General features: G+C 59.8%; 3 protein-coding genes across 10 annotated transcripts in view; all 3 read right to left on the bottom strand.

Moving 5' to 3' along the window:
• The window catches only part of CPEB1 (cytoplasmic polyadenylation element binding protein 1), a 40,806-nt gene extending 38,542 nt beyond the window's left edge, over window positions 1-2,264 (bottom strand). For all 3 annotated transcript variants that reach the window (XM_075713883.1, XM_075713882.1, XM_075713884.1), the window contains exon 1: window positions 2,250-2,264. In XM_075713883.1, coding sequence (XP_075569998.1) covers window positions 2,250-2,264 — 15 coding nt within the window. The remainder of the gene's footprint in view (window positions 1-2,249) is intronic.
• Window positions 2,265-3,930: 1,666 nt separating this feature from the next.
• Window positions 3,931-15,707, bottom strand: AP3B2 (adaptor related protein complex 3 subunit beta 2). Of its 6 annotated transcripts, none has more exons than XM_075713723.1 (28): window positions 15,595-15,707; window positions 13,214-13,289; window positions 13,029-13,103; window positions 12,797-12,892; window positions 12,548-12,708; window positions 12,340-12,406; window positions 11,473-11,655; window positions 11,178-11,354; window positions 10,843-10,940; window positions 10,510-10,564; window positions 10,298-10,369; window positions 10,068-10,130; window positions 9,706-9,838; window positions 9,514-9,623; window positions 9,262-9,438; window positions 8,991-9,177; window positions 8,771-8,889; window positions 8,433-8,544; window positions 7,409-7,643; window positions 7,162-7,333; window positions 7,022-7,076; window positions 6,446-6,552; window positions 6,117-6,348; window positions 5,930-6,014; window positions 5,166-5,263; window positions 5,033-5,056; window positions 4,314-4,452; window positions 3,931-4,081 (listed from the first exon to the last, which is right to left on the bottom strand). In XM_075713723.1, exons 1-28 carry the CDS (start codon window positions 15,705-15,707, stop codon window positions 3,931-3,933), a joined length of 3,372 nt encoding a protein of 1,123 aa, XP_075569838.1. The 6 variants fall into 6 exon arrangements, with proteins under 6 accessions (XP_075569838.1, XP_075569839.1, XP_075569840.1 ...); XM_075713724.1 differs by having other exon boundaries at window positions 7,162-7,327; XM_075713725.1 differs by lacking the exon at window positions 5,033-5,056.
• Window positions 15,708-16,533: 826 nt separating this feature from the next.
• On the bottom strand, window positions 16,534-21,745 carry LOC104029510 (uncharacterized). The gene is made up of 7 exons (XM_075714214.1): window positions 21,728-21,745; window positions 20,837-20,854; window positions 20,372-20,573; window positions 20,041-20,291; window positions 18,127-18,160; window positions 17,089-17,321; window positions 16,534-16,539 (listed from the first exon to the last, which is right to left on the bottom strand). Exons 1-7 carry the CDS (start codon window positions 21,743-21,745, stop codon window positions 16,534-16,536), a joined length of 762 nt encoding a protein of 253 aa, XP_075570329.1.
• Between the last annotated feature and the right edge of the window lie 676 nt (window positions 21,746-22,421).

Raw genomic sequence — 22,421 nt, 5'->3', positions numbered from 1 at the left:
ATCTAAGCACTCCAAACAAAACACACCTGAGTGAGAAAGAGTGCCAGGCTTGATTTTAAATAGGGAGGAGGAGTTCCTACTCCCTCAGAGTAACAGAAAGACAACTGATAAGCCTTACCACCATGGTAGAGAGCTCTTGTTTGCTGGCTCTGCATCAAGAAGCTGGCAGCTGAAGCACAGCAGCTGTCAGGTCTCTGGAGTTCACACTCCATCAGCCCCAAGCAAATACCATGGCTGCAGCCTGTGGTTTACCTGCAGGAGGTCCCATTCCAGACACACATGCACAACCTGCAGCAGCTCAGTCAGCAAACAGCATACACTTGTGCAGCAAAAGCCACCAAAGATGTCCAAGGTAAGTGAAAACAAAGGCATCTCCACAGCCCCAAGGCAGACACACCAGTAGGAAACCTACAGATAAAGAAATCCCAGGGCTACACAGAACCCACAGCATCACAACAGCACTGGCAAAGGATTAAGATATCCTAATCCTTAGGGAAGTCATTAAACACAGCTCAGCTGCCAGTATGGCCAAGATGTGCATTAGCTCCTGGGGATGCTCTGAAGCAGACAAGACTCATCCACCTCAGCTACAATTCAGCCTTTGCTTTTTACATCTTTCAGAGAAATCCCACTTGGGCAGTGCCACGCTGATGCCTGAAGGGGTTCTCAGCACTGTTAGCTACAGCCAAGAGGGCCTTGAATCCCGAGACAAAATTTAAGATGCTGTTAAAACAGTGTCAGTCTCAACATAATCAAGCCAAGAGGGCTCCACACATTGATTAAAAGCAGCTCTAAAAGTCCTTTTTTACCAGAAATTTGTTTGCCAAGCTGAAGTCAGCTAATATTGGTGTAACTGTTCCTACCAAGCAACACCACTAACAAAGCAACAAGCTGACACATCCAACTCATCCCAAACAGGGTTAGGCTAGGCTGCATCAGCTCTCTCACCATCAGCAAAGCTGAGCTTAAGCAGCTCTCCCAGGGTTTACTGTGCAGAGAGTCTTGAACACACCTGGCTGGAATCAAGACTAGAAGAGATTTTGATGGTATTATTTTACACAGGAGCATTGACTTCAGAACAACACCAATTCTGACAAGACTCCTGTTTTTAAAGAAGTGTCCCTGTTGAGGCACCTACTTTTTGCTATAGCTTTTTTTTTGTGAACAAAACATTCTGAAGGTATCACTCAAGCAGCTTTGGAAACAAGCAATATCACAGCTGCCTGCTTCAGCACATTATCAAAGCAGAATAAGGTTTTAATTGCTTTAGGGGGACTATTCCAGTCACAATAAACTGCAGCAAAGCAACAGGATACTGAAATTCCTCACAAAACACAGCTCCCATCCTTTGCACAGCTCTAGCTGGAGCCCCTCACCAACACTCCCACTGCTAGCACACATGGCTAGCCTATCACAAAAGCAGCCACAATGAGTGTTAATTGGTTTTAGCTGGGAAATACTGAAGGATAAAAAAAAGAACTTGTTTTTCAAAAGACTCTCTCTTGCCTCTGCCCATACAGCACAGAGATTAGGGAGTAAGTCTCCCAGGGTCACCAGCAGAAGCCAGTCTTACTACATGGAGCTTGCAGTCACCTGGTTTAAGAGTAAAATAACCACTCCATTCACTTCACACACTAAAAAGAGACGGAGCTGAGAAGAGCTCAGAACTACCACTTGCTATGAATCAAGACCATGGGTTCCCACTCAAGCCAAAGCACACCCCACCATCGTGAAACAGAGCTCAACACCTCCAGCTCAGCTTCAGCCCCCAATAACCTGGGATGAGAGCAGGCACCACTTGGCAGTCAGACTGAGACCACTGGGTTTTCCCCAGTAATGGCTTCATTCCTGAAGGTGGCACCAGTCAGTTGATGGGTTGCCTGAGGTGAAGCTCCCTCAGAGCCCCTTGTTGCAGGGGGGGGTGACACGACACGACAGCCGCCAGGCCTCAGAGCTTCACGCAGCAGCGGGCACCCCGCAAGGCTGGGCCCTGCCGGTCCGCTAAGGGACGGGGGATCCCATCCCCCATCCCCGCTCCCTCGCCACACGCGGAGAAAGGGCGGGAAATCACCTCAGCGCCGCTCCCCCCCCCCCCCCCCACCGCCGCCCCGCGCCGCCAACGTGCGAAACCACGTGACGGGGCGGCCTTAAAGGGGCCACGCGCGCCGCCTCTCTCCTCCCTCCCGCCCGCCTCGGCTCCGTGAGGCGCCGGGGCCGCCGGCACGTGTCCCGCTCGCTCCCCCCCTCACCGGCGGGAAGGCCATGGGCGGCGCTGCGGGCTGGCGGGCGGACCCCGGAGAGGAGGGAAGCGACGGCAGCAGGCAGCCCTCCCCGCCCCGCCCGCTTTTATGGGCCACCGCCCCGACCGGGGCGGGGGGGGGGGGGACGGACGGGGACACGCTAAGGGGGAGGGGCCGAGGCGCATGCGCGCTGCGCCCGCCCGCCGCGTGGCGCACCCCTCCCAATTATTCCTCCCCTATCCCGGCGTGCGCCGCGCGGGGTGTTGGACGCGCGCCGGCTCCCGCGCTGAGGCTGTGTCTGCCCTTCTCCTCACGACGCCCGGCGGCGGCTTGAGCCTCCCTGGGGCCGCCTCAGCGCAGGCACCTCTCCACACGCAGGCTGCGGTGCGCGCTGTGCTCCCTGTGAGGGCAAGGGGGCCCCCAAGGGGTTAAAACAGGGCTCCCCCCCAAGGAGCATGGGGTGGTGGCAGCGCCACCAGCTCCTGAATTCAGGCCCCCTGGGTGTGAGGCAGCGCTGAGCGCTCTGGCTCTCGCCCTTGCCTCTGCTGTTGTGGAAATGGAGCATTTTCCCTGCAGGAGCAAATGCTTTATGCCCGGCGGTTGGTGGTGCTGTGGTTCTGGCCGGTGTTTTGTCACCATAAAAAAAAAAAAGGTACTTTTATCCCATCTCCTACCCACGTGCTGGAAAAAGCAGAAAGATCCTCACCCTTTTTGCAGCAGCAGAAGGGGTCAGACTTGAGGCGATACGGGCTTCAGGCCTTCCTGCGTGTCCTTTGCTCATCTCCCTCCAGTGCGGGGCCTGGCTCCCGCTGGGCTGCAGCTTTGGAAAGGGAGAGCAAGCTCTCTCTTAAATCCCACCCAATCCATGCTGGGAGGAGAGATCTTGATAAAGAGTCAAATTTCCTCCCCCCCCCCAGTTTGGAGATGAAAAGCCTCTTGGAGTCGGCCCCAGGAATCCCTCCAGTAGCACTGCAGAACAGACCCAGCCCTGAAGTAGCAGGTATTTCTTTGGTCAAAGCATGAGCAATTCTGCTTTGAATAAATAGCTGGAAACCTCGCAGGACTCCTCAGATCCCTGGTCAAAACCAAATGCCTCCCACCCTCTGCTGAGCCCCAGGGGGTTTACCCCAACCCTGTGTGTCAGTGCTGGGTTTTCTCCAAGAGCCAGCAGCCACCAGATTCAAGCAGTGCCACCCCCAGGGGACTCGCATGTTCCCAGTTGCCTAAGGGAAGGCTGGTTCTCTGATGTCCCCTGTTGCTGCCCTGGGGAGGAAGGCAGAGCCTGGCCTGGGGGCAGTTTGGGGCTGATCCGGCTGGTGTGCATACAGAGCAGAGGAGAGGAAGGGAGCGGGTTTGAGAAGAGCTTTATTGGGAGATCCTGGCCATAATAAATAGGGGTTACACTGGGAGACGGTGGCGTGGGGCTGGGGGCTGGAGGTGCACTGTGCTCCCGTGGGGGCTGGAGCCACTGCTGCCCCTCTGAGTGGAACATTGCCCTGTGTCCTGTCCGCCCCGTCCCACTCCTTCCTCCCAGTGGCAAAGCTGGCCCAAGGGTCGCTGCCTGCTGCCCCTCTGGGGATCGGGGCAGGGAATAACCCGGCAGAAATTGGGGCAGGGTGCGTTTTGGGGAGCAGTGTGGGGCAAAGGGGGGGTGGGAGGGCAGGGCCATGGGTGTGGCAGGGTCTGGGTGTCACTGTGTCAGGGCCTGGACGATGTCCTTCACCAGCATGGTGCCGATAACCATCTTCTCGCTGTTGACGGTCAGCTGGGCTGCGGCGCCCTCACGGCGCTCCAGGGTGATGAGCACGAGGCTCCCGCTGGTCACGGTCTTGGCCGCGAACCTGCCCGCCGGCGAACACAAGGCTTCAGGGCGAACTGTCCCCCCATCACCCTCCCGTCCCCTAGGATGCTCTGGTGGGGACCAGGGAGGTGTCTGCCACCCATGACCACCTTCACGTGTGGGTTCATGAAGGCTCCTTGTCGTAAAGGAAGCCCTGAGTGTCCCCACTGTGATTTGGGTGGGACCGGAGAGGTGACAGCGCCTGCCTGGTCCTGGTGTGGGGATCTGACTACCTGTACTCATTGTTGGCACCGCAGGGCACGCGTCCCACATTGGCAGCCGAGGTCACTTGCTGGACAATGGTGTGGTCGCTCTGACATTTCTCGGGCAGCATCAGCTTCTCTGTGATCTCACTCATGCCTGTCAGCTTCCCTGGAGCGGGCAGCAGAGGCACCTGCCCATCTCCAGCCATGCACCCAGCAGATATGTCCCTGCCAGGCCCCGTTTTGCCATCCCCAAACCAAGCCCCTCTAGTTTCCTACTCCCTGCATCCAGGTCACCCCCAACATCCTGAACTGGCTGCCCTGCTTGCTCCTCTCCAGCCCGGCAGAGACAGATTCAGGAAAATCCTTCTATAACCCTTCCCGGGCTCATCCCTGCCCAGCAGCAGCAGTCACGTCCCTGGGGACAGGCTCCTCTGGTCCCTGGCAGCGACGGGGCTGGGTGCTGCAGGGCACCGAGCACCCACTGCTCAGCACAGACCCCCATTGGTGGGGCCAGGGTGGGGATGGTGCTGCTCCAGGAGCACAGGGATGCGGGGCCAGGGTGTCCCCATCACTCATTGGACACGGTGCTGGCAGTGCCAGGGGTGGCACGAGCCCTCCACGCTGCACAGGGGACCCAGCAGGGCCACTCTGGTGCCAGGGTGGTCACCCTGACTCACGGGCTGGGGGGTGCAAGAGGGGACGAGGGGATCAGAGCTAGTCTAGGGGCTGGCCCAGTGGCCACTTACCCTCGCCCGGCCGCGTGAGGTGCTCTAGGGCCACGGCGAGGGCAGCAGAGGGGACAAAATGGGGAGTGAGCATTGGTGCTGGGGTGGTGGGTGCCCGTGTGCCACCCTGTCCCTGTCCCCATCCCCCACTCACCCTGCTCCTTCTTGAACTCATTCTCGCTCATGAAGACAGGGGCCATGAGCTCCCCCACGGGTGGCTGGATGGAGACGTAGAAGTGGCGCGTGTGGGTGCTGGGGAGACAGGGAGTGAGGGGGGCACATGCTCAGAATGTTCCCCCCGGGTCCCGCTTCTGGTCCCTGCCTTGGGTAGGGGGTGGCTGCAGGGAAACTGAGGCACAAAAGGCCTCGGGAATAGGAGGAACTTATCAGGCTGGACTTGGGGCTGCTGCTGCCTCCTTGTCCCCTGCAAGGACCCCGGTGCCTGTCCTTCTGTCCCCCAACCACCCCATGCCCATCCCAGTGTCCCCCCTCCCCTGGAAGGACCCTGGTGCCCATCTGGCTGTCCCATATCCCCCAGAGGGACCTTGTCTCACTGTCCCCTGGGGCCTCTCCTGCTGTCCTCCATCCCCTGGAAAGATGTTGGTGCCTGTCCAGCTGTCCCCAATGCCCTGGAGCACCCCATACCCTGTCCTGCTGTCCCCTGGGGTATCCCATGCCCTGTCCAGCTGTCCCCAGTGCACTGGAGCACCCCATACCCTGTCGTGCTGTCCTCCATCCCATCCCCTGGGATACCCCATGCCCGGTATGGCTGTTACCTATCATCTGGTGCCCCAAGTCCCCTGGAGGGATGTTGGTGCCCATTCCACTTTCCCCGTCCCCTGGAGCACCTGTGTCCTGCCCTGCTGTTCCCCATCCCTTAGGACACCCATCTTGTCCTGCCTGGTGCCTGGCACTCACCACAGCTGAAAGTTGGCTGCCTGGGTGGAGTCGCAGAAGTCAATGCCCATCACCACGCTGGCCGTGTCCCCGGGCGCCAGGCGCTCTGAAAGCACAGGGCTGCCACTGTGTCCCATGTCCCCTCCACCAGCCAACCCCTGTCCCCGTCCCTGCTGCAGCATCGAGGCCATGCCGTGCCGTGCCATACCGATCTCGGGGAACTCCTGGATCCGCATGCCGGAGAGCGGCTTGGGCTCGCTGACGCGCACGCTCTTCACTTCAGTGTCAGTATTGTTGGAGAACTGGATCTGGACAGCCACCATGTGGGGGTCCCCTGGGAAGGGCCGGCGGCTGAAGCAGTACTCAACCGAGAGCCCCTCGCCTGCCATGCGGTGTAGCAGCTCATAGGTCCTCACTGTGCCGAACACCGGGCTCAGCAGCTGTGAGGGACCGAGGGACTGGTGTGGGCTCCCTGAGGCCCCTGCAGGTGGCAGGTGTCCAAAGGAGCTCCCCAGGAAGGACGTTGGGGTCACTTACAGCAGGTGCCAGGGAGGTGTCAGTGAGCGTGAGGCCCTCCAGGTCGGTCACCAGGCTGGTGGAGACGATGTTGCTGGAGGGGATGGGCTGGGGAGGAAGGGGGGTGACTACGGGGGGTGGGGGGACAAAAGGGTTAACGGAGCTCTGATGAGCCACAGCCCCATGGGGACAGCTTCAGTGGCATAGCCCTGTGGGGACAGTGCCATGGGGACAACCCCAGTGGGCATAGCCCCATGTGACAGCCACCTGGAGACAGCCCCAGTGGCACAGCCCCATGGGGACAGCCCTGGTGGCACACCTGCATGGGGACAACCCTGTAGGCACAACCCCATGGGCACAGCCGCATGGGGACAGTCCCATGGGCACAGCCCCAACAGGGACAGTCCCGTTGGCAGAGCCACCCGTCCCACAGCCATCCTCTGGGGACAAGGACCGCTCACCCCACCAATCCCCGTCCCAGCTCAGCAGCCCCCAAAGGACCTGCGGGACCCTGGCCCCACTGGGGCGGGTGCCCGTGCCTCAGTTTCCCCAGCACTGCCACAACGGCCATCCTGCATGCCCCAGGAAGCCACTCACAGTCGTCCAGGTCAAGCAGGGAGATCTCCTTGGGGCCAGCCCTGCTGCTGGGGGGCTGCAAGGGAGCAGAGAGACAGGAGGTGTGTGAACGGGGGGTCTGGGGGTCCCCGCACTGCCCCCAAGCCCAGCCTGGCCCTCACCGCCTTCTTCTGCTTGGCCTCTGCCTCGGAGCCTGCGTCAGAGCCTGAGGAACTGCTCTCGGAGGCACTGGCCTCCTCCGACGAGGTCTCAGCGCGGCTCTTCTGCCCCTGCGATGCCTTCTTCTTGGCCTTCTTTGCCCCCTTCTCCTCCTCCTTCTCTTCCTCACTGGGGCTGTGGGGAGAGCCCAGCTCAGGGGGGGACAGGGGTGGGGTTTGGCTGGGGGCACCCCACTTTCCCAGGGGGTACCTGCCCACGCTCCCCAGGGCTGCCTTCTGGGAGCCTTCCTTCTCCTTTCTCTTCATCCTCTTCTCCTCCTCCTCCTCCTTGTCCTCCGACTGCTCCCTGCTGCCTTCCTCCTCCTCTTCCTCCTCCTCCTCCTCCTCCTCTTCCTCCTCCTCCTCCTCCTCTTCCTCCTCGCTGCCAGAACTGGAGCTGCTGGAGCTGCTGCTGCTGCCACTCTCCTCACTGATGGACTCGGGCTCTGCAGGGGGCATGGCTCAACCTTGCTGCTGCATCCCCCCATGTCCCCACAGCTCCCTGCTGCATCCTACTGCATCCCTCCATCCTCCCACTGCATCCCCACATCTGCTGCTGCATCCCTACAGCATCCTCCCACTGCATCCCCACACCTGCTGCTGCATCCCCACAGCATCCTCCCACTGCATCTCACTACATCTCTGGATCCTCCTACTGCATCTGCACTGCATCCCCATATCCTCCCACTGCCTCCCTCTGCATCCTGCTGCATCCCCACATCCTCCCACTGCATCCCTGCATCCTCCTGCTACATCCCCACATCCTCCTACTGCATCCCGCTGCATCCCCGCATCCTCCCATTGCATCCTGCTGCATCTCCACATCCACCCACTGCATCCCACTGTATCCCTGCATCCCTCCACTGCATCCCCACTGCTCCCCCGCATCTTCACACTGCATCCCCACAACCCCCCACCACATCCCTGCTTCCCCCCACTGCAACCCCACATCCCCCTGCTGCATCCCTCCATGTCCCCTGCCATGGCCCCACCACAATGGAATGTCCCCACTGCAATGTCCCCTGCCCCATGCCCCACCATTGTGGCACCTGCCTGATGCCCCACTGTGGTGGCCCCTGCTTCATGCCCCACCATGGCATTCCTTGCCTGATGCCCCATCATGGTGGCTCCTGCCCCATGCCCCACCATGGTGGCACCTGCCTGATGTCCCTGCCACAGTGACCCCTGCCTGATACCCCACCACAGTGGCCCCTGCCACGCCGCCAGGTCCTCACCGCTGTCCGCTGACTCCGTGGGCCCCGACTCTCCCTCCGAGTCAGAGTAGAAAGGTTTCTCCACTTTCTCCTTCCTCTTCTCCCGGCTGGTGCACTTGGTCCACTCAGGAACCTGCCAGCACAGGGCTGATGGAGCGGGCCCATCACCCATGGGTGGGGGTCCCAAACAGCAGCCCTTGCCCCTGCTCCTGTCCCCAAGCAGGTGTGTGGGCATCAGAGAGGGGGCATGGGGCATCTGAGCAGCATGTAGGCACCTCTGGGGCTCTCCCAAGACCTCAAGATGATGCCCCCAACTTGGCCCCCCCATGTACCCCTGTACCCCGGGCTGCTCCACGCACCTCCACATTCCTCACGGAGGGGTCAGGGGCCTCATCTGGCCAGTCGGGCAGCTCCTGGTAGCCCACAGCCTTGGTGTTGAGCAGGTGGGACAGGGAGCCCAGCTGGAAATGGTCCCGATCTATAGCGGGGTGAGAGGTGGCAGCAGCTCGGGGACAGCCATGCAGCACCATGGTGACAGTTGGCCCTGTGTCCCCATGCCCTGTGGCCAGGAGTGGGTACCTTTGAAGGAGGACTCCAAGATGGGAGCGGGTTTTTGGGCCAGGAAGAGCTTCTTGGCATACTTATTGAGGGCCCCGCTCTTCTCGGTGGGCACAATGAGCTGGCGGATGAAGCGAGCCCGGTCACGGATGTCGTAATTCTGGTCGTACTTGGCCAAGTTGAGGACGTACTGGGTCAGCAGCTTGCTCTGCACCAGAGGATGTGCTCAGAGCCAGCCCCTCCCTCCCTGGTGGGGAAACTGCAGCACACTGTTGGGCCACATCCCTGGTACCTGCTTGGAGTTGGTCAGGTAGAGCTTAGCCGCCAGGTTGATGACCTGCAACTTGACGATGTCCTCCTCGTTGGTGAAGGACTTGGCCATCTTGCGCAGCACATCGGGCGCAATCTTGGGCACGTGCTCGCAGTACTCGCCAATGAGCCACAAGATGCTGGCCCGTGCCATTGGCACCTGCAAAATGCCCCCAGGCACATGGCACCGCTGCCACTCCTCTGGTCCTGCGGGCCACACAATGCCCCAACCCACCTGGATGTTGTCGGTGAGCTTGGCCATGTGCTTGATGATTTCGCTGTGCTGGGCTGGCTGCATCTGTAGCAGCTTTTTGATGACCACCACAGATTCGGCCACCACCAGCTCTGTGGGCAGAGACCTGGCCTCAGCAGGGTCCTGTCCTGAGAGTGATGGAGCCCTGGTTTCACCCCCATGGCATGCACTCACCATCCCGGTTGGAGAGGAGCTGTACCAGGCCATTGAGGCAGGTGTCCCGCACCTTCCCAATGTTGGTGGCGCAGCGCCCGATGGCTTGGATGGTGGCCGCCACAAAGTCCTTGTCCATGCTGCGGATGTAGGTCTGCACAGGCATGGGGGAGACATACGACATGTCACGCAGATGCCAGTGCTGGGCATCCCCCCTTGTGGTGGTCACACATTGGGGCTCTTTGGAGCCACCCATGGGGTTGGCATGGCCTTAGCCCACTCTTCCTGGTGGAGCTCTCCTCCATCCCCTTCATGGTGGTGTTTTGGCACCCAGAGCCATGCCAGGGTGGCACCCTGGTGGCCTCAGTATGGTCATGGCATACCTGGAACTCCCGCAGGATGGTGGAGATGTTGGTCTCATTGGCCAGGTTGGTGAGGACCTCCAGCTGCAGGAAAGAGGAAGAGACGGGCAGCATGGGGGCATGGTGCCAGGGCACAGAGTCCTTGCTGTCCTCCTGCCCCCAGGGCATGGAGGACAGCAGCCCCACAGGGAAGGGCTCCATGAAGCCCCAAAGCCACCAGTGATGGGTTCTGCTGGGTGTTTCCAGCTCACCTTGAGGATCTTGATCTGTGTGGGGTCCGTGGAGCGGATGTAGAAGCTCTTCAGGTAGGGTTCAAACATCCCCTGCATGCAGAGCCAGCAGCATTAGTGCCATCCCTGTCCCTGCCTCGCCAAGGCCACCCACAGGCAGCTGGCCCTGGTGACCCTCATTCCATTCCAGAGACAACAGGGCCAACTCCTCCCACACCGAGTCTGAGACTCACCCGCCGTTTGATGGACATGGTGGCCACGTTCTGCAGCACAACATACTGCACTTCACTGTGGGAACAAAGAGGGGACCACCATCAGCGGGGCAGGGCCGGACTTCCTCAGCAAGTCCCTGTGAAGATGGGGCAGGACCCACCTCCACTGTGCTGCCACCCCATGTCTGGACTGGGCTGGGCCAAAAAGGCCTCTTTTTTGGCAATTTGCTCCAACCTGATGTCTCTGCAGATATGGGCTTTTTGGGGGTATCTCCCAGGGTCTTGGGGCTCCCCATGGGTCCCACCAACTGGGGTGGCTGGGTAGGGGACCACCGCAACCTGGGTGCCACAGACCTGTGACTCCGCAGGAGCCGCACCAGTGCCTTGGCAATGACACCAACCTCCGCCTTGGGTGCCAGGTGGAAGTAGAGCTGTGCCACGGCCATCACCACCTGTGGGGACACACCTGAGCATCACCTGGCAAGCATGGGGACACCCTGGGAGATGGCTGTGTCCCCCAGTGTCCCACCTGGCAGCACCCAGAGGAAGCCCATCCCTGGGGATGCCCATTCCTGGGTGTCCCTCAAGCACCCTGGTGGCTCCTTGGCAAGTGGGGACATCATGAGCCCATGCTGCTGGACACCACCAGTGGCCTCCAGGGATGGACAGGACTGGGGCAGGGGGCTCACCGCTGCATTGCGGCTCTGCAGCAGGGGCTTGGTGTTGCGCAGGAGCAGACGGTGGTCGGGGTCCATGATGTAGGGCTTGCGCTTGGCCAGTGAGGTTGCCTCTGCCTTGGCATCCTTGGCGTCCTCCTCCTCGGAGCCGTAGAAAGCCTTCTCAGCGGTCTCCTCCAGCAAGGATTCCTGCCGGTAGGTGGGACACCTTGCACCCCCCAACAGCACCCCCCCATTCACCCCACCTCCCCAGGGGCTCCCAGGGTACCCCAAGGCTCCTGGGGCACCCCGAGGCTCCTGCACTCACATTCTGGTTGGGGCTGAGAAACTGGGTGCGTGCATAGCGGGTCAGCATGTTGATGATGACCACCTGCCCCCACTCCTCCACGTCGATAAGCAGGTTGCAGAGCTTGCGGTAGTTCTTGTGGATGAGGTCGATGCGCTCTGGGCAGACCTCCTCGAATGCCATCACCACACTGCCGGCCACCAGCTGGGGAGGGAAAGCCCAGGGTGACTCACCAGGGTAGTGTCATCTTCATCATGATGAGGATGCTGGTTTGGTGGGGATGGTGGCACCTGCATGAGGATACCAGCTTGGTGGGGATGGCTGCATCCCTGCAAGGATGCTCGATCAGTGGGGCACAGTGGCAACCATGCGAGGAAGCTGGGTTGGCAGGGATGGCTGTATCCCTATGAGGATGCCAGCTCGGTCGGGACAGTGGCATCCTTGTGAAGGATGCTGGTTTGGTGGTGATGGTGGCTTCCTTGTGGGGATGTCAGCTCAGTGCAGAAGGTGGGATCCCCACAAGGATTTTGGCCTGTTGGGGACAGCAGCATCCCCACAAGGATGACAGCTCTGCAGGGATGGCTGCATTCCTGTGAGAATGCCAATTTGGTGGAGATGTCTTCATCCCCGTGAGGATGCTGGTTCAGTGGGTATGGTGGCATCACCATGAGGATGCCGTACCAGTGGGGATGGTAGCATCCCCATGAGGATGCTGGCTCGGTGAGGACAGCAGCATCACTGCAAAGATGCCCACTCTGCATGGATGGCTGCATCCCTACGAGGACACCAATTTGGTAGGGACATCTGCATCCCCACAAGGACGCTGGGTCAGCGGGGATGGTGACATCCCCAGATTTGGGGGCAGGGGAGACACAGCACCCTGCTCACCGTGGTCTTGTCTGCCAGCAGCTTCTCAATCACTTCGATGAGCTGGTCCTTCTGGTCTGAGTCAAGGCTGCAAGGGAAGAGCAGGGCAGGTGTGGCCAGACCAAACTCCCCCCCATCTCTGCCTGTCCCTGCCTGCACCAAGCAGCTGAGACCCCACCACTGGACCCTTATTGGTACCCTCAAAATTTAGCAGCTGACTGCCTGTTACCTGTACAGCTTGGGGATGGCATGGGCGGCCGTCTTGCGCACGTATGGGGACATGTCTGAGGCGGCCTCCTTGATGGCCAACATCATGATGGGCACGATGATGGGCACGCGGATGCTGGAGAGGACCCGCAGGGCGCTGGCACGGATCAGCTGGTTGGGGTCCTGTGGGGACATGTGGGGGGCTGCAGCGCAGCCGTGGGGGGTTTGCTGCCCCCATTGCCCCCCCCGCCAGGTTCCCAAACCACCCCACCTTGAGTCCTCGCTGGAAGGTGGAGATGGAGAGCAATGCCAGATCCTGCTGCTCTTCTGCGTAGCGCACCAGGTAGACATACACCAGCTTCTTCACCTGCAGGGTGAAGGTGGTGGAGCCACCTCAGAGCCCCCCCAAAACCCAGCCCATCACCCAAACCCTCCTGCAGGGGAGATGCCAGACCCTGGGGACACCCGTGGATGCAACCAGGGCCACCCAAGTCCTTCCTCACCTCGATGTTCTTGCAAGCGACGTTTTTCACCACGGCTGGAAAGAGGTCAGAGGCATTTTTACCCCGGGCGATCATCTAGGGGGTAAAGGAGCAGTGTGACATGGGGCAGCCAGCATGGCACGGCACAGCTCAGCACAGCCTGGCTCGACACAGGCAGTGTCTCCACTGGTGGCAACAACACCCACCGCCACAATCCTCTTCATGGCCTCCAGCTTGAGCGAATCCTTGTTGCTATCAAGCATCTCCTTGAGGTCATCATGCCTGCACCGCACCAAGGGAAAAAAGAATTCCATTTTCCATTTTTAGCCATTTTTAACCATTTTTAGTCTTTTTTTTTGCTCCCAGCCTGCCATCAGGCTGGCAACCCAACCCTTTGCCATACAATATTTATGGAGACAGGAGTTAGGTTACAGCCAGGTGAAAGACGAGCCAGAGGGACCAGCGTGGCGCTGGCACCCAGCTCTGTCCCCACCCTGGGTGCTGGGATGAGGACCCCATCCCAGCCTGGCTGTGATTGTCACCCTAGGATGTCCCCACATTGCTTCCCAGGGAGCAGGTGCCCATCACCGGCTCCATCCCAGCCACCAGCCCAGCTTGGCTGGGTGTCCCTTGTCCCCTCCTGGGCATGGTGGCATGGATGTGCCAGTGTGCCCCGAGGCAGACCCCTTCCCTGGCCCATTCCCTGGGCTGGGAAAATGCCACCACAGTCCCCTTTTATAATTCTGGTTGTCACCCTTGTCCCCTCTTCTAAGGGACCTCCATCCCCACTGAACCGGGGGGGGGACCTGCAAGGCTGCGTCCACCCACAGCAGCTGGGGATGGCACCCACGGGACAATGCTCAGCCAGAGCCACTGTTGTTGGAGGGTCCTGGGGAGCTCCTTTGGGGGAGGTCTTACCGTGGCGGTGGCCGGGTGCCAGTGGCCACCATGGGCTTGGGGCCAGCAAGCAGCTGCAGCTCGTCAGCTCGCAGGGCGCTGTAGCAGGCAGGTTGTCCGGCCTCAGTGGCCAGCACCGGGCTTGTCACCTCCTCGGCCATGTCACTGCCCACCGGTGTTTTTGGCCATCTGGCTGGCCCTGCCGGTAGCTGCTGCAGCAGCTTTTGCACCAGCGGTAGGGACAGCATGGCTTTGGCCAGGGGTGGTGGCCCTGGGGATGGTGGCAGGGCTGCAGCCCAGCTCGTCCTCCCAGCACTGCCGGCTGAAACCTGATGCTGTTGTTGGGATTGGGTTGCAGCCATGATCTTGATGCCCTTCCAGGTGGATGAGGCCACCCCGGGGTGTCACGTCCCAAGTGACACCTGTCCTGCAGCTGGGGTCTGGGGACATTGCAGGAAACGCCTTCCCTGGGTGCTTTGAGGGACTCAGTCCTGGCCAGGGACCCCATGTCATGATGAGACACCCACCTGGGTGGTGGGGTGGCATGATGGGACACCTGTGGGTGTCCCAGCTGGGTAGTGGGGTGGTACTTGGGGGGCATTTCTCTTGCCCAATGGGCCATGCACGGTTCATGGGGACAGTGACAGATCTGGTGTGGCCACAAGGGAATGGGCTCTGGGGAAGGGCAGCACGCAGGTGATGGGGACACTGCCAGGGATCAGGGATGGGGGGACACTGCCAAACTGGGGGACACTACCAGAGGGGCCAGAGATGGGGCGACCTGGCCAGACTGGGGCACACTGCCAGCAGGACAGTGCTGGGGGTACACTGCCAGAGCAGGGGACAGTATCAGGGGATCAGGGAGGGGAGGACACTGCCAGACTGGAGGACACTGTTAGCAAGGCAGGGAGGGGGGACACGTCCAGATGGGGGGACACTGCCAGGGGATGAGGACTAGGGGGACACTACCAGAGTGGGGGGCACTGCCAGTGGGTCAGGGTGGGGGATGCTGCCAGTGGGGGGACAGAGGCAGGGGATACATCCAGACTGGGGGACACTGCTGGGGGGGCCAGGGTTGGGGGACACTGCCAGAGTGGGGGACACAGTGCATCAGGGCTGGGGGGACACTGCCTGAATGGGGACACTGCCAGCAGGTCAGGGTGGCGACGCTGCCAGGGCTGGGGGGACAAAGGGACCCCCACGTTCCCACAGCTCCGGGGAACCCCCCACCTTCCTCTGCATCCCTGTCCCCACCCCACCCCCAGCAGCCTGCCCCAGCAGGGGTGACATTTCTCAGCCCCCTCCCCGCTGGGGACCTCAGCGGGGGCGGGGTGCCGTCACCCGGGGACCCCTGTGAGAGCCACAGGAGCCAGCAGAGCCTGGGGGGGACACACCGTGCCCGGCATGCCCCCAGACCAGGGGTGGGGGGTGCAGTGCGGGTCCCCACGCATCGCCCCCGCCACACCATCTCCAAAACCCCGCGGTTTTCCCCTGAAACCCTCCCCGGCCTTTGCAACCTGCAGTGGCGGTGGCGTGACCGCGTTCCCTGTCCCCATCCTCATCCTCATCCCCACGCCGGGGACCGTGGCCAGCCCCGAGTCGGGTACCACGGCCCCGGCGGGGATGGCGGCCAAGGCCCGCCGGGGCGGCCACCCGGCCAGGCTCGGCCTGTCCTCCGCGGCGTCCCCACCTCTTGTAGTCGGAGGAGAAGATGCCGCCGCTGGCGGGGTCGTGGCCGTACTCGGGCTCCCCCAGGCTGGAGGAGCCCCCCTTCTCCTCCCCGTAGGCCGGGCTGGCCGCCATGGCGGCGGGATGCGGTCGGGATGCGGCCGGTTGGGATGTCGGGACTGATGTCAGCGTCATGCGGGGACGGGGCCCGCCCCACGCTCCCCGCGCTCCCCGCCCTCCAGGGATGCTCGGATTCAGGGGGGCTCGCCCAGGCGGCTCGACCCCTCCCTAAATTTGGGGGGAGAAGGGGGCTTTTCACCCCCAAAAGGGGTCCCCAGCCCTGCACCCCCCCACACCTGCACAGGTTTGGGTGCTAGTCAGCGGTAAAATGGGCGTAATTTGGGATATTATTAGTAGTAGCGTTTGGGATGTGCTTATATAGTATCTATCATATATCTCACATAACAGATTATATAATTATGCATATTTAAATTATATAATATTACATTGTATTACATCTTATATTACAGTATATTACTATTTCATACATAATACATTAGATAGTGTACATTATATATTGTATACTATATACCATATATTACATTATATTATATTGCAGATTATATTAATTCTATTCTATTCTATTCTATTCTATTCTATTCTATTCTATTCTATTCTATTCTATATTATATATTATATTACATTATATATGAAACATTATACATTATATAGGATATGGTATATAGTATGATATATATAATATATTACGTATTGTATTATTTATTCTTATTATAGATATTATTATTATTATATTCTTCACGGGTAATTATTGATATTGGCAGATATTTCAGTTATTGTTTTTCTTTGCAGCTAACAAGGCTGGTTGCCAGCTGGGCAGCTCTCTCACCCCATCGTGCAGGAGTAAGGCAGTGAGGGAAAATGGGCAAGGTAGCAAAATTAACTAAATCTAATTAATGCACAGTGATTAAGCACCAGAAAGCAGCCCCTGACCCCCTGCCCTTCCTGCCCCATGGCATCTGGAGCCCAGCCCTCCTGGGGAAGTGAGCCCCCTTTGGAGACCCCAGCCCTGTTTGGGGACCCCAGCCCTCTCTGGGGACCCCCTCCGTCCTGAGGACTCAGCCGTCCCAGGGACCTCAGCCATCCTGGATACCCCAGCCCTCTTGGGGACCTTGAATCCCTCCCAGGGACTCCACCTCTCCTGGAGACACCAGCCCTCTTTGGGGACCACATAGCCCTCCCGGAGACCCCACAGCCCTGCCAGGGAAGGCTGATACTGGGGATACTCACAACCCTACTGCCGTAGCTGCCACCTCCATTTTGGATTTCCACCTGCAAGAGAAAGCTGTCCATGTGTGGGGGCTCAGCTGTTTCCCACCGCTGTCCCCACTGCCCATGGGCCAGCCCCAGGGGGAATTGGGTCAGGATGCAAAAGCAGGGCTGGCTGTGGGTGCAGGAGCTGTCCCACCGTGGCTGTAACGCCCAGCTCTGTGCTCACCAGTTGCATGTAGAAGTCCATCAAGCCCAGGAGATAGAGGGCAAAGTGGATGCAGTTGTTTTTGCCCAAGTGATACTTGGCTTTGCTGTTCATCGCCTCCCTGACTTTACTATGGAAGTCATTGAGATTGATCCCGCCTTTTTTCTGGTAAATCTGGCATTTCTTCCTCTCCTTTTTCATGGCTTTGAAGCCTTCCTTGCTGATCCGACCACTGTTGCTCAAAATGTTCACAACTGGAAAACCGAGAGCTGCCTATCGCTCTGGCCCAGCCACCACACTGCCAGCCGCCTTTTGGCAACAACCACATCCCAGACATGAGCAGGGGTTTAGGTGCTTAGTCTGGAAGTGTATGACCTCTCCATCCCCGCAGTAGACGGCTGTGTGTTTGAAGCTGCTGCTGCTGAGGCCAGAGCTGGTGTCCATGGGGAGGAGCAAGATGTCCCTGGGCTGCAACGTGCTCTCTGACACCACCTTGAAGACCTCCCCATGCCCAGGCACACTCTTGTGGAACAGAAACTTGAATGCCTCATACTCCCTCTGCCAACCACACCAGGGAGGGAAGGTGAGGAGGCAGCAGAACCAGCCCCATCACCCCCGAACACCCCCCAACTCCCCACGCTGACAGCGGAGGAACAGAAACGGGGCATAAGTGCTGTGCTCCTGCTGTCCTGCCCATGCATGGAGGGCAGGGTCCCACCCTGCCATCATGCCCTGCCTGCGATGGCTCCTGCCAGGTGCAAGGGCTTGGCTTGGGTAAAAGTCACCTGTCCTTCCCAACTTCTTCAAGCTGGATACATCCCAGGACAAGCCCCATTCATCATCCCCCTCCCTGTCCCAGTGCGACGGTGGTGCGAGCAGCTGCCTGCAATGGGGTGCAGAGATGGGAGAATCCTTACCAGGCTACTGCTGCTACTTGACATTGTTTTCTCTGGGCTGGAGCTGGTGATGGAGCTGGGCTCTCACACCTCCACCAAGGGCTGTGGGAAATGCAGCTGGGATGGAGGGGTTGGCAGGCACTGGGGCCAAACCTGACCTCACATCCTTCCTGATACACATGAGAGGTGGAGAAAGGCTGAAAGCAAAAGCAAAAAGCAGTACAAGCCCCATATGTGTTTTTCCACTTCTTAAAACTGGGCTTAATTTGCTAATTCCACCTTAAATGTTAAGTTTGGGAATGGACGGAGGTGATGTGGGAGATTCTGGAAATGCTCTTGAGTCAGAGGACCTGAAGGGTGTCTCCAAAAGTGTGTGTCATGCAGCGACCCCCCCACCCACCTCCAAGAGACCTTCCTCCAGCCCCAGCCTGATCAGGCACCCAGCTTCTTGGTTTTGCTCCCTTCCCCTTAGAAGCCATGGGGACATTTCCTCCTCGCTGGGGAATCAAACTTCCCCTCTGGTGGGAGCGAAGCCTCCCAGAAACTCTCCTGTGACTGTGGGAACCGCAAGAGTCCCCAAAAGAAAGCTCAGAGAGAGAGACCCGAAGCAGCTCTAAATAATCCCAGTGGAGGAATATTTTCACAGGATCACAGAATGGTTGAGGTTGAAGACACCTCTGGAGGTCATCTGGTCCAGCCTCACTCAACCTATTGCTCCTTGCCCCGGACCATGTCCAGGTGACTTGAATACCTCCAAGGATGGAGGCTCCAGAACATCCATGGGTGACCTGTGCCCAGGGGTCAGTCACCCTCACAGTGAAAAAGCTCTTTCCTGATGTTCAGAGGGAACCTCCTGTGTTTCCATTCATGCCCATTGCCTCTGGTCCTGGCACTGGGTGCCACCAAGAAGAGCCTGGCTCTGTCTTCTTTACACCCCCCATCAGGTGTTGATACACACTGGTAAGATCCCCCTGAAGCTTTTCTTCTCCAGGTTGAACAGCCCCAGCCCTCTCAGCTTCTCTTCATACAAGAGATGCTCCAGACCCTTGGTGGCCCTTCATTGGTCTCTCTCCAGTATGTCCATGTCTCTCTTGTATTGGGGAGCCCAGCACAGGATGCAGTGCTCCAGGGGTGTCCTCACCAGTGCTGAGCAGAGGGCAAGGATCACTGCCGTTGACTTGCTGGCAATGTTCCTCCTAATGCAGCCCAGGATGCTGTTGGCCTTTGCTGTGCCCCAAAGGCACATTGCTGGCTCATGGTCAACTTGGTGTCCCGCAGGACCCCCAGGGCCTTTTCTGCCAAGCTGCTTTCCAGCTGGTCACCCCTTAGCATGTCCTGGTGCCTGGGCTTGTTCCTCCCCAGGGGCAGGACTTTGCACCTTCCCCTTGTTGAACCTTCATAAGATTTCTGTTGGCCCACTTCTCCAGCCTGTCCAGGTCCCTCTGGGTGCCAGCACGACCCTCTGGCCCATCAGCCACCCCTCCCAGTCTGGCATCAGCAGCAAACTCGAGGGTATGCTCTGCCCTGTCAACCGGACCAGTAATGAAGATGTTGACTGGGACTGGAGCCGGTGTTGACCCCTGGGGTACACCACCAGTGACTGGCCTCCAACCAGATGTGTTCCAGCCATTTGGCCAGTTTTCAACCCAGCAGCCAGGGAATATTTATTTTGATGCTCAAAATCAAACGGTGACAACAAAAGAGGCATCTGTTTGTCTCAGGAGGCCATGGGGAGCAAAGAGCGGCCGCAGCCTTCAAGATGTGCCAAGGTGGGACAGACATCGCTTGCTGGCAGCTTCTGGGAAAAGGAAAACAAAGTGAACCCCCCCCCCCCCCCCAAATCAAACAGGCTTGGCACAGGCTTTCCATGCAGAACCGTTTATTGCCATGCAAGAGGGATGTCACAGCTGCCAGCGCAACACTGGTCCCCCAGGGAAGGATGCTCCAGCCCCACGCGTCCCCCGGGCACATCACCACCTCCATCACTGCAGCTCTGGGGACACCTAGGAGAGAAGATGGGCTGTGGTGATGTTTGGCTGGAGTGGGTGTCGGGGCCTCCTGGAGTGGTGGCACCCACCATGGTGGTGGCAGCTGGTGTGGCACTGTCGAGCTGGCCCAGCCCCAGCAGGGTGAGGGCAAAGTGGACACAGTTGCAGGTGACAGCGTCGTACTCCACTGCCTGGTCCATGGCTGCCCGGATCCGCTGCTGCAGGGCAGCTGCATCCAGCCCTCCCTTCCTCCGCAGCACCTTGGCTGGGCCCCGTGTCCGCAGGAGGTGGCTCTTGCCATGCTTGGCCACAATCCCCAATGGGGACATCCCCGAGCTGCCTGTGGGGCGGAGAAGATGCTGTACCCTGTCTCCCTTCCATGGGGACATCCTCACGCTGTGACCACCCCCTAGGGCTCACCTTCCAGGTGGATGATCTCCCCATCACCACAGTAGACACCAGCATGGGCGCCCCACCAGCTGGGGCCCCCCGAGGCCAGCGGGAAGAGGAAGAGATCCCCAGGCTGGGGCTCGGCCACCCCATCAGGGACCACATCGAAGTGCTGGCCCAGCAGCCCCTCGCAGAGAAAGAATGTCACCGTGCTTGCCACCCCGGCCACCACCTGAGGACCCGTCCATGTTTCAGGGCCACCGGTGTCCCGGGAACAGCGGCAGCAATTCCAACGTGCTGGCTCGTCCCCCATCCCCGGTGGCTTGGGCACAGCTTGGGTCTCCATGGATGCGGAAACCCGCTGAGAAGGGGCCATCTCCTCTAGTGCTGAGTACCCATGGGTGCTGAGGAAAAGGCAGGGTGTGCAGGATTTGGCCCTGTTGTGCCAGGGGTGAGACGGGTGGTGCGGGGCACAGAGGGGACTCCGGCACTTACCTGCCTGGAGCTGCTCACCTGGAGGGACAAACACCTGGTGTCAGCCCCAGTGGCACTGGGGAGATGGGACCCAGGGCATCAGTGTCATGGCACAGCCCCTGCCTGGACCGCCGCCATCCCCCTGCCCGAGCCCCTGGCCAGGTCCCTGTGCCAGTACCCCCAAACCTGTCGCACCCAGGAGCCTAGCCAGCGCCGGGGCTGGAGGAACGGCCCATCCGGGGCTCTCAGGGTCTGCACCAGGGTGCTCACCTGTGGGTAGAGGGGGCAGAGCAAGCCTGGGACCCAGCCTCTGCCAGCACCCATCCCCTGCTAGCACCCATCCCTTGCTGGCACCAATTCCTGCTAGCACCCATCCCCTGCTGGCACCCACCCCTGCTTGCAACCACCATTGCTGTCACCCACCCCCTGCTAGCACCCACGCATACTAACACCCATCCACTGCTAGCACCCACCCCTGCTAACACCCATCCCCTGCTAGCACCCATCCCTTGCTGGCACCAATTCCTGCTAGCACCCATCCCCTGCTGGCACCCACCCCTGCTTGCAACCACCATTGCTGTCACCCATCCCCTGCTAGCACCCACGCATACTAACACCCATCCACTGCTAGCACCCACCCCTGCTAACACCCATCCCCTGCTGGCACCCATCCCCTGCTAGCACTTACTCCTGCTAGCACCCACCCTTGCCAGCTCCCACCCCTGCTAGCATATGTCCCTGCTAGCACCCATCCCTAGCCCAGAGCATCCTCCCAGGACCCACTCCCCGCCCCTGCACCCTCAGACTCAGCACCAGGCAGGTCCCAGCCATGCAGTCCATGGGTGCCGGGTGCCACGGGGAGGGGTGGGACTGCCTGGGTGTGGGTGCCCTCCCCACCAGCTCCCCCTTTACCTGGGTGAGGAGGTTCATCTGCAAGGAGAAAACATAATGTCTAGAGAGCTGGGGACATGGGCCTGTGCCCAGCCCCACCTCGGTAACCTCTCTGTCCCCAAGTGGTTGTGGTGCCATGTCGCCCACGAAACCCAATCTGCAGTCTCAGGCACCATGCCAGCCCTGGCGCTCATGCAGTGCCTGGCTCCCTTGCCTCTGGGATGCCTCCAAGGTCCCTTCACTCCGCTGTGGTCCCCGATCAGCTGCTGCTCCAAAGGTGGCTGCTGGATAGGACCTCAACCCACCCTGGCAAGCACTGCTGTGGCTCTTGGCATCTGCACATGGCTTCACAGGTGCCCAGGAATGTGCCCGGACCACACTGACCGGCCCCACCATGGCACTGAGCCCATTCCTCGGGGCCAATCGCAGGGGGGAAAACCCAACCTGGTGTGACATTTCATGAATGAACCCCTTGGGTGACCCCAAAGGAGTCATGAAATGGCTTCATGGCTGCAATGCACCAATAGCCAGTAGCCACTGGACTGGTGCCAAAATGCCTCTTGCCCTGAAGGTAGCCCAAGGGATGGCCACCAGCCTGTCCCTAGCCCTGTGTCCCTGGGGCAGTGCGTGCCCGGGGTCAGCTCCAGAGCCACATTAAACTTTAATCCTTGTGCCAGGGGTCAGCAAAGACTTTGGCAGGGCTATGGGCGGGTGA

This window comes from Pelecanus crispus, chromosome 7 (genome assembly GCF_030463565.1).
Source record: "Pelecanus crispus isolate bPelCri1 chromosome 7, bPelCri1.pri, whole genome shotgun sequence".
Taxonomy (NCBI): domain Eukaryota; kingdom Metazoa; phylum Chordata; class Aves; order Pelecaniformes; family Pelecanidae; genus Pelecanus; species Pelecanus crispus.
This window is presented reverse-complemented; position numbering and strand designations above follow the sequence as displayed.

What these genes read in the sequence shown, in the direction of transcription:
- AP3B2 (XM_075713723.1), bottom strand. Translation starts at nt 15,707, where the DNA reads ATGGCGGCCAGCCCGGCCTACGGGGAGGAGAAGGGGGGCTCCTCCAGC. An exon ending in CCTTCCAGCGAGGACTCAAG is followed by an intron (nt 12,709 to 12,796) that starts GTGGGGTGGTTT and finishes ATGTCCCCACAG; the next exon opens with GACCCCAACCAGCTGATCCG. An exon ending in CCATCCTGCGGGAGTTCCAG is followed by an intron (nt 9,839 to 10,067) that starts GTATGCCATGAC and finishes ATGCCTGTGCAG; the next exon opens with ACCTACATCCGCAGCATGGA.
- LOC104029510 (XM_075714214.1), bottom strand. An exon ending in GGAGATCATCCACCTGGAAG is followed by an intron (nt 20,292 to 20,371) that starts GTGAGCCCTAGG and finishes TCCGCCCCACAG; the next exon opens with GCAGCTCGGGGATGTCCCCA. An exon ending in TCATGTGTATCAGGAAGGAT is followed by an intron (nt 17,322 to 18,126) that starts GTGAGGTCAGGT and finishes TCGGTTTTCCAG; the next exon opens with TTGTGAACATTTTGAGCAAC.